We start from the raw sequence: 10324 nt of genomic DNA, 5'->3' as shown, positions 1-10324 counted from the left end.
CAGAACGCGACGTTCGCCGCTCTGGCTTCCTCTTCGAGGCTCATGGCGGCCTTAGAAGTGCCGGCCACGTTGTCATTGGCCGACATGTTTGCACTTTCTATAAACAAGAGGAAGAAATCTATTAGTACAATTGTCGGCCGGAAAATTCGGCATGACCTTTGCTAATTTTTGGACATAGGAGCCCCATTTCTCAACCGAAACGGAAGTGAATCAACGTTTCGGGAGAAATGGGCAGCTCATTTGAAATCCCTGCAACAATTCACATAACAATTCACAACAGCATGCAGCACCAGCAACAAGCAAGCAACAACAAGAAGCAAGCAACAGCCAGCAGCACCAGTAGCATGCAGCAACAACAGCAGCAGGCAAGCAATAGCCACAATGCTATACCTGCTTCTTATTGTGACAAAAAAATCAGAACTCAAGCTCCACCTGAACAAGAGGCAAGCAACAACAGTAGGGGGTTTTATCTGCGGGTGGCAGCGACCACAGTCAGCTATACCATCAGGTGTGAGCAAGAATGAGCAAGAATAACGTTACTTTAATCGGACTAGAGACTAGTTACTACAGTACTGGAAAGAATCAAAGCGGGGGTACTTGTAGTAAAGTGACATTTACTGTACATTATCAGATTAACCAGAGCACAAGTTCAAACAGCACATGTGATCTTTACTGCACAGAATATTTTTGATCAGGCTACTCGCAAACACATCTAAGCAACCGTACAATTTTGAAGGGCCTCCTTGTGATTGTAGAAATTTCATAGGATCGTGGGAGAATCCTAAGTACATTTCTCTGTAAAATTCTTTTGGATCATAGGATTTGTGTTACCAAATTTATATGAGGAGTGTTTGTGTTTCGAATGTCGATCATGACATGAACTTCTGAACAACTACTCCTAGTAAATTATAAAAAACAATAGACTGCATTAATACATCAGTATAGCGAAAATCCAACAAAATGTGGCCTTGATGATTGCCAAATTTCTCAAGTTCTTCCAGGTTTTGATAACAAAATTTCCTAGTTTTTTTAACCTCATGGAGCATGAGAAGTGTTCTTGTTTCATGACATTAACTTGTGAACAACTAGATAGATTAACAACTAACAGTAGACTGTACCAGCTCGGCTCTTTCTATTATGACAAGGGAAAACAATTGAATGTTACTGATGCACGGAAACAAGTACTACAAAATTACAGATCAGTTTAAGCAACATCTGAAAGAGGTCAAGCTTCTGGTTGCTGCAACATCCAAGATGATGCACGCAAGATAGAGGGGGAGAGGGGAGGGGAGAGGGGAGAGGGGGACCGTGGAGGGGAGAGGGGAGGGGAGAAGCGTACTAGGGGAGGCGCGGTGGTCGTCGACGAGGCGAGGGCGCGGGCGCGGACGGCGCTCCTCCTACTGCTCCTCCGGGCGGGCGCGGGCAGCGGGCGGCGCTCCTCCTGCTCCTCCGGGCGGGCGCGGGCGGCGGGCGGCGGGCGGTTGGGCGACAGCGCTAGGGTTGGGCGGTGTGTTGGGGAAGAAGTGAGCAGGGACGCGAGGAGAAAGCGGTATATGGCTAAGTGTTGAAATTCTGTGGCGCACCAAGCCCCATATGCGCCACAGAATTTCAACTTTCTGTGGCGCACCAAGCCCCATATGCGCCACAGAATTTCAACTTTCTGTGGCGCACTAGACGGCATATGTGCCACAGAAGTTTTTTCGACGGAACTATGGAGGAGCCTTTGGCTTCCCATAATATGGCTAAGTGTGAAACTTCTGTGGCGCATATCGTGTCTGGTGCGCCACAGAAGTTATTTTCCTTATAAAATTTATTTCTCCCCTACATTATATGTTCCTAATATAGATAATTCAAAAAAATCACATCACACACATATACACACTTGTGTTTTTGCCAAAGAACATATATGTCTGCATTAGAGTAAACAAAAAAACCACATCACACACATGCATGGTGCTTGTGTCATACACACACATGTACACACATGTGTTTTTGCCAAAGTACATATATGTGTGAATTAGAGTACAAAAAAAAACCACATCACACACATGCATGGTGCTTGTGTCATACACACACATGTACACACATGTGTTTTTGCCAAAGTACATATATGTGTGAATTAGAGTACAAAAAAAAGGCACAATGAACTTCTCGGTTCCGATTGGTGGCTAGCTAGCGTTTCTTGACAATGTTCTTGCCCTTCTTCATCGCGGCCGTTGTTGAATACTTTAGCCCGGCCACCTTGAGATTTCTTCTCATGTACGGGCAACCTTTAGCCGGTAGGGTGGTCTTCCTTCTTACTTTCGAATAAGTAGTAGGCTTGTCGAAGTACTTGTCAAATTCCTCTTCGATCTTCGGATCGCCGTTCTTGTCGATGTCTTGCTTGTCGGCGTCTCCTTCCATTCCGATGATGCTCCTCTTGCCCCTCCTCACGACCACACGGCTGGGCTTTGACGGGTCGGTAATGAAGAAGCATTGGTCAACTTGGCTAGCGAGCACCCACGGCTCATTTTTCGCGGAGGGGGTCTTCGATTTGGCATCGGGTATAACCATGGTGGTGAAATACAGTCCATCTTTTTCGACGCTCTTGGCCCATCTCACACGGAACATCGGCATCGTCTCTCCAACATAGTCGAGTTCCCAAATCTCCTCGATCCTTCCGTAGAATCTTTCCTTGACATCAGTCTTGTCATCGGTGTAGGATAGCATAGTTACTCCTGAGTTTTGATATTCGCTATTCTTGTCCTTCTCCTCGGTGTAGAATCTATAGCCGTTGATGTCGTACGACTGATAGGTCCTTACGTTGTGCCCGGGTCCCTGTGACAGGGAGAATATGAGTTTCTGCTCTTCAGTACAAGGCGTCGGTGTGGGACTTTCCAGTAGCCTTTTCTTGAACCACCCCGTGAAGCTGGAGTTGTGCTCTTTCGTAACGTCTCCCGTTTTCCTCGGCCGGCCTAGGTCGATGAACTCCTGCTCGATTAAGCTTTTGTGCTTATCCACCCAAGGGCTGACCAATTCTATGTGTTGTAGCGCGACTCGGTGTGCCCTGTCAAAGTCGGCGCGTCGACCAGCGATGCCGACATGCATTGCGCGGTAGCCCTCGCGGTGACCAAACCCTTCTAGCCTGCCGACGTGCTTCCTGGTGGGCAGACCGACATCCTCGTTCTCGGTGCTTAGGTAGTTCTGGCAGAAGGAGATGCACTCGTAGGTGAGAAAGCCCTTGGCTATGCTTCCATCTGGACGGGCCCTGTTGTGAACGAATCCTTTGATGACACCGTTCAACCTTTTGAATGGCATCATGTTGTGCAGGAATGTCGGCCCGAGGTGGATGATGTCATCCACTACATGGACAAGCAGATGCACCATGATGTCAAAGATCGCGGGCGGGAAGTAAATCTCGAGCTCGCATAGTATCTCGACGATCTCTTCTTGTAGCCTGTTGAGCTGCTTAACGCCGATGGACTTCCTAGAGATGACGTCGAAGAAGTTGCAGAGGCCAAACAGCGTCTCGCGGACGTGGTCGTCCATTATCCCTCGCATCGCAACGGGAAGTATCTGCGTCATCAGCACGTGATAGTCATGAGACTTCATCCCGCTAAACCTCTTCTTCGCTACGTCCAGATATCTGCTTATTTTCCCAGAGTAACCGTGAGGAACTTTGACTCCTAGGAGGCACTCGAAAAACCTCTCGAGCTCCTCATCGCTCAGAGTGAAGCAGGCAGGTTTAAGCACCACCACCTCATTTATCTTAGCCCTTTTGTGGCGACCCTGAGTCATTTCCGTCTGTTCATCATCATCATCATCACTATCGGTGGGGTACTGAAGTTCTTTCTTGAGGCCAAGCAATTTCAGGTCGGTTCTTGCTTTCGGGCCATCCTTGGTCCTCTCTGGCATGTTCATCAGAGTGCCAAGTAGGCTCTCGGTAACGTTTTTCGTGATGTGCATGACATCGAGGCTATGGGGCGTGTGGAGGACCTTCCAGTACGGCAGGTCCCAGAAAACGGACCTCGCTTTCCATACGCCTAGCAACGGCGATTCTCTCGGTCGCTTCTTTCCCGGCGCGGGGCAATCTTCCCAATTTTCCAAAAGCTCGGATATTTCTTCGCCGCTCCTCGGTCGTGGGGCTCTTTCGAACTCCTCTTCGCCATTGAACAGATCCTTGCGTTTTCTCCACGGGTGATCGAAGCGAAGCCACATTCGAGTCCCTTGGAACACAGTTTTAGAAGACCCGGGCACCTTCGGCAGCTGCAGATGCGGGGTCTTATCCATGCACTTGACACATGCGTTGAATCCGTGGTTCACTTGGCACGCTACATATGCGTAACCAGGATAGTCCTGCACTGTCGTTAGCAATGCGGCTCTGAGAGGGAAATAATCTCTTTTGTACGCGTCCCAAGTACGGGCCGGCGTCTCCCACAGCGTGGCTAACTCCTCTTTCAACAGACTGAGATACAGATGCATGTCCACACCCGGTTGTTTCGGCCCCTGAATAAGAATACTCATGTGTACGTACCGCTGCTTTGTGCACAGCCAGGGGGGGAGGTTGTATGGCCATACAAACATGGGCCAGGTGCTATGCGTGCTACTCTGGTTTCCAAAGGGATTGAGTCCGTCGGTGCTCATGCCCAAACGAACGTTCCTCGGTTCGCTCCCGAACTCATCTGCGAACTCAATGTCCAACGCATTCCACTGGCTAGCGTCTGCAGGGTGTGTCAGGATCTTGCCCTTCTCCGGATCATCTGTGGGCTTCTCCCTTTCCGCGTGCCATTGCATGAGCTTTGCTTCCTTAGGATCTACGAAATACCGCTGCAGACGGGGAGTGATAGGAAAGTACCAGACAACTTTCAGAGGAACTTTCTTGTTCCCTCTCTTGTACCGTCCGTGCCCGCACACTGGACATGTGGTTATGTCCTTGTACTCATCCCGGAAAAGTGCACAATCATTGATGCATGCGTGGTACTTTACGTGCGGGAGGTTGAGTGGGCAAACTATTTTCTTGGCCTCGTCGATACTTGTTGGCAATGTGTTGTCCTTGGGAAGACGAGCATGCCAGGATTTCATGTTATCGCTGAAGCTGCTGTCGGTCCATTTGTGTTCCGCCTTCATCTCCAGACACTCGAGCGTTACACTCAAGCGTGTATCCTCGGGCCGACACCCTGGATACAATGGAGTCATCCCGTCTACCTCCATTTGCGCCAGCTTGGCTTCAGGTTTGGCGTTGCCCGTGTCCTTCAGGAGCAGCTCTTGAACATGAGGGTCCCGCAAGGCCGACGTTAGCGGCGTCTGCGTGCTCTCGGCTTCTCCACCACCATCTGCTCCGGCATCATCATCTCCTTCATCGGCCTCATGATGAACACCATGTTCGGGAGACTCTTCGTCTTCTCGCCCGATGTCATCCTCTTCTTCATGACCAACATTTGCCGCCGGCTCCTCATTGAAGCCGAGCATGAAACCGCGCCTGAGCAGGTGTTCCTCCAGTTGTCCAGAATCAGGGTCGATCCACTGCCGGAGTCCGCATTTTCGACACGGACATCTTATCAGGGTCATGTTGTTCCTAACCATGTCGGCCTTCGCATTCACCTTGTATCTAACCACTTGGCCTTCCCTCATATGGACGACCATGGTTCACTGCGCGTCATACATAGAGCAAAAGAGAGTTAATTAGAACCACACACATCATGCACAAACACACATGCATGCATGATCGCCGGAAAATTTCGGCATGACCTATCCTAAAAGTAGGACATATGGCTAGTGCAAAAATTTGCCGAAATGGAAATGAATCAACATTTCGGCAAACATCCATGCACCACACGCCGGCACAAACCAACAACACCAACAACACAAATAAGCTTCTTCGCAAGCAAACATTCAACCGCAACACAAAGCTCAACAAGTATAAACATCATCGTCTCGCCATCGCAAACCGTCCGGGAGCGCGATAATCTTCACCTACAAAACATCCATACATACAAAACATGCATCCAATAGTACTCAACCTCTCACAAATCTACCAATCATGGTGGAGCAAGAGGATGGGGTGGTGGAGAGAAAGCAATGGACCATGCAAGAGGGAAAATGGAGGAGGGAAAGAGAATTGTGGTTTTTAGTACCCTCTACAAGTTGGAGTGGCTTCCCCTTACAAATATGCCCACAAAATAGGCTTAGAGCTATCAACAATGGAGAAAAGTATGACTAAAATGGAGTGAAAGAGAGGAGCAACACGAGCTGGTTAGAGTAGACAAGAATGGAAAGTGTGGTGTGGGTGGAAGAGAAGAGGGAAAAGCCTAGATCTACTGTGCTCATTCTGTGGCGCATATGGCGATATGCGCCACAGAATGTTTCACTTCTGTGGCGCATACCAGCACATGCGCCACAGAATCTTGGTGGCGTGAGCCGGGGGGTGGTCCCCGCTGGATGTTCTGTGGCGCATGGAGCAATGTGCGCCACAGAAGTCTAAATTTCTGTGGCGCACATTGCTCCATGCGCCACAGAATATCCTTCGCCCATGTGCAGTGGTGGACCCCGCGTGGGCCCCACTAACTTTCTGTGGCGCACTGGCCATAGTGCGCCACAGAATGTCCACTTTCTGTGGCGCATGCGCTTACCGTGCGCCACAGAAGTTGCTCCATTTTTGTGGCGCATAGAGCTTGGTGCGCCACAGAAATTTTTTTGTGGCGCATGGTTAATATGCTGCGCCACAGTTGTTGTTTCTACCTATAATGGTTTTCCTACTAGTGAGAGTACGAACTCTCATTTTTTACAGGTTATCCGTATGGTTACACATTGGATCCACGAATGGTCTTACCTTCTGCCGGAGGCACAACGTACACATATGGATTCTGGATGCATCCGTCTGGAGATGGTAGCTCGGGATATCTACAACCTGGGTGGCTGGCAGCTTACTAGAAGATTACAAGATGCTTAAGAGACTCATTCTTTTTATTTTCCTTTGGTTAATCTTCGTGTACACTTTATGTGATCCATGAGTTGTATGAATTCTAAATTTTAAAACTTTTAATAAAAGGTTGTGTGCATCTATTGATGCAGAGGCCGGGGCGATGCTCCCATTTCGAAAAAAAAGCAGCGCTGATGGACGAACGGAGCACTGCTCAAAAGGAGGCGTCGGTATTAGCGGAAAAAAAGAGGTGACGGCCACCACTCATGCGGTTTCTCATCGCCTATTTTGCTAATTTGATGGAAAAAGTCCCTCACTGGTGATGGTGAGGACCCTCATTCCTGATTTTTTTCATGTCCTTCCTCATCGATTGCTTAAGATTATTGGGTCGCCACCCCTCCTCCCCTTCCCAGAGCTATCATTCCACCGCGTCCGTCGCCTCCTCTAGGTCACAAGGCCACCTCCACATCATGCGCCATCACGCCGGACCCTGCCTCCCCGTCTTCCGCATTAGGGCTGCCGAGATAGCGCCACATCCGCTATGCCGCACGGCCATGGCCACAATGTTGCGACATGACCAGCCCGGTAAGGCAAAGACTGTGATACTTCATCTGCTCAAACCACAACCTCGGGAGGAACCAGGACAACTGATTTCGGGCAGCCGACGGTCGCAGGCGAGAGTTTGTGGACCATCTGTTCGTGTTCCATTTGGTTCAGATTTTGGTGTTCTTCCCGTTCTCTATTGTTTCAGATTTAGTCTTTTGTTTTGTGCTATCCAACAGAGTCAACCAGAGGATTAGAAAGTTCATGCCACTGGTGGTCCCTTGAGGTCCTCTTCCTTTCCCCCCTCCCCACCTAGGTCAACATTGTAATTATGCATTACGTAAAGGTTAAGCTATGCAATCTGTACCTAATGTAAAGAAGTAAAATAATATTTGGTCTAAAGATCATTTCTAATTCTTAAACAGAACACTCAATGAAAGCATGTGTGCAACTTTGCTGTTTCTACTCGCTCATGAATCCTACAAGCTCTGATGAAGAGGTATTCTCTTTAGCACATGCGCCCATTTGTACTAGCAGTTTGATGAATTTACTACTTGAATACTATTACTTGGATATCTCTCATGAAAATACGTTTGGGGTTTGAGGTTATAATGTATTAATGTTTAGTGGAATGAATATTTAATTCCCAGAATAATTTCACTTTGGTAATATTTACTCAGGATGCATGCTATGAACAAAGAGATAGTTACTCTTTGCCTGCAATGCTACTGCAGCTTGAACGCTACACATGAATACACTTTTATGGGAAGATGCAATTTTCCTTCCATCCTGGAAATTGGGTATCTAGGTTGGTTTGGACACCGACAAAACATGAAACATATCCTGTAAGGCCCACCTCTGTTTTAGGATGATTATGATTTACCAGTGTCTCAAATAGTTGTGACTTCATTTATAAAGCTTTCCCTATTGTTAAATCCATGGACGGCCATCCTTAGTTAAATTTAGGTCAAATGTAGGGCTTATGTTTAATGTCTTGCCCATGTAGAGCAGTGTATCTGCATTATCTTGCTGTGTAAGAATTGATAGATGAAAGTTTTCTACTCCTGGAGTATATGTATCTGTCTAGCATTTATTGAATGGATGTATTGGCGTAAGAATCACCTGTGTTTAGATTTCTTCATGATTTATGTGTCCCAAAGAGTAGTGAATTCAGTTTGTGATAACACCATCTTGTCCATGATCAGGATTTAGGAGAGAGTTCTTGTTTGTTTCCTTGTAGTTACTTATGTACTCTAACTATAATTTTATCCGTGGCTTTATTCTGCCAAGTTCCCGCTGTCATTTTCCATGTATGGTGTTTTGATCCCAACTCTCATATGTATTGAGTTCGGATGACTTTGTGCACTGCTATTTGTCGTGAACTCTCAATAGAAGTTACACGCGGGTTTTTAACTGTTTCCACTTATTCGGATTCTTTGGGTTAGTAAGTTGTATATAAGAACTTCAAGAATAGCTCCCGGTTGCAATAACAAATTAATATTCCGACGATTTTTGTTTCAGATTCCGAGAAAGCTTGCTCATGGTGCTGCTGGTAGGACAGGTTCTACACCCAGATCAAACATCCCATTACCCAGGTGTGTGAATTTATATTATTTTATCTTTTATCTCCAGCTCTAGCTATTATGAGCAAATTTTGCAACGCACTGTTTGTAACATTGAAGAAAACTGTTAACAATTCTGATCAGCGACACATGATTTATTTCTTGGCAAGTAGTTGTTGAGTTTTTTCTAAAATTAAATAGGCACTAACGCTGCTTCATGATCTATATTTTGAAAGTTTGATCCCTTATTTTAGATAACCTATATAGATTATTTGAGGAAGTAAATCTTTGAACCACTCTTCAAATAATATGGAGTAAGTATTTTGGAGAAATGATGTCATATATTTGTTTGTTTTATAGAAGATAAGTTTATCTAAATAACGGTTTGTCTGGGAGCCTCTTATGAATGGCTGACTGGCTGCATGCTGTTGTATGTTGTTGGCAACCTATGGCCACAATATTTGCATTAAACCAAGAATGGAAATACACTTGTATATTTTCAAGATTATATTCTGTTAGGTATATTGTTGCCCATTGCAAACTTCGCTATTTGGGCACTAATAATCATACTGCATGTCAGTTAATTGCTTTAGTTTTTGTTTTGTTTTGTAAAGAGCTTATTTTGCTTTAAATATCTATTACCTTTTCCTTCCAATTGCTGTTATTCAGGGCTTCAATTCTTTTTTATACTGCTGTTTTTTAGATTATTAAATAATAGTAAGCACTAAAAATCATCTTAGGCCTTAATCAAATGAAGTCATTTATTGGTGTGAAACATGCATACATACAGTACTCTCTCTTTTATAGGGTTCTAGCATATAATGTGCACACATACAATTCTGGTTTTTGTTGAATGTAGATGGGCTGCAGCCCAGTTAGGCAACCCATGTAGTCTACAATTTCTGAAATCTCAAGGCCCATCACGTTGGACAGCCTTGGGGGACAAAGTTTAGTCCCACATTGCTAGTTGGGAGAGAGTTGGAGTGGTATATAAGGGTTGATGTTTTAGTCATTCCAAGTGAGTGAGAATAGAAGGAGCCCTCACGCACTCCTCCTCCGCCCGCCCCGCCTCAGCTCGGAACGTCGTGTCTCGTGACTCGAGTTCGAGTTCGAGACACACTCGAGGAAGCCTAAATTTTTGATTGGTGCACCAACTGAGTTGGGTACGTGTCGACCTGCATGTGCATGCTCGCCGCGTGTCCCTGGCTTCCTACGCGTGGCAACGCGGTCGGGTCGGCTCTCCTCCCAAGCTATACAAGGAGACAGATCAGATCTGGAGAACAAGGGAGTCTCCCAGACCACCAACTTCAAGAAGAAGGGG

General features: G+C 46.5%; 1 protein-coding gene across 1 annotated transcript; it reads right to left on the bottom strand.

Moving 5' to 3' along the window:
- Positions 1 to 236: 236 nt before the first annotated feature.
- LOC139831692 (uncharacterized) lies at positions 237 to 5622 on the bottom strand. The gene is made up of 7 exons (XM_071821013.1): positions 4835 to 5622; positions 4632 to 4753; positions 3658 to 3887; positions 3364 to 3555; positions 2885 to 3183; positions 2567 to 2764; positions 237 to 249 (listed from the first exon to the last, which is right to left on the bottom strand). Exons 1-7 carry the CDS (start codon positions 5620 to 5622, stop codon positions 237 to 239), a joined length of 1842 nt encoding a protein of 613 aa, XP_071677114.1.
- Positions 5623 to 10324: the final 4702 nt, after the last annotated feature.

This window comes from Lolium perenne, chromosome 5 (genome assembly GCF_019359855.2).
Source record: "Lolium perenne isolate Kyuss_39 chromosome 5, Kyuss_2.0, whole genome shotgun sequence".
NCBI lineage: Eukaryota > Viridiplantae > Streptophyta > Magnoliopsida > Poales > Poaceae > Lolium > Lolium perenne.
The sequence above is the reverse complement of the archived record's forward strand: the minus strand, read 5'-3'. Positions and strand labels throughout refer to the sequence as shown.

Bases quoted from the DNA above. Each gene is read 5' to 3' on its own strand.
- LOC139831692 (XM_071821013.1), bottom strand. From the start codon at position 5,622: ATGGTCGTCCATATGAGGGAAGGCCAAGTGGTTAGATACAAGGTGAAT. The intron at 3,888-4,631 runs GTTTGGGCATGA...TGAACATGCCAG, and splicing joins GAGCGAACCGAGGAACGTTC to AGAGGACCAAGGATGGCCCG. The intron at 3,556-3,657 runs GTTCCTCACGGT...CTGATGACGCAG, and splicing joins AGTGCCTCCTAGGAGTCAAA to ATACTTCCCGTTGCGATGCG.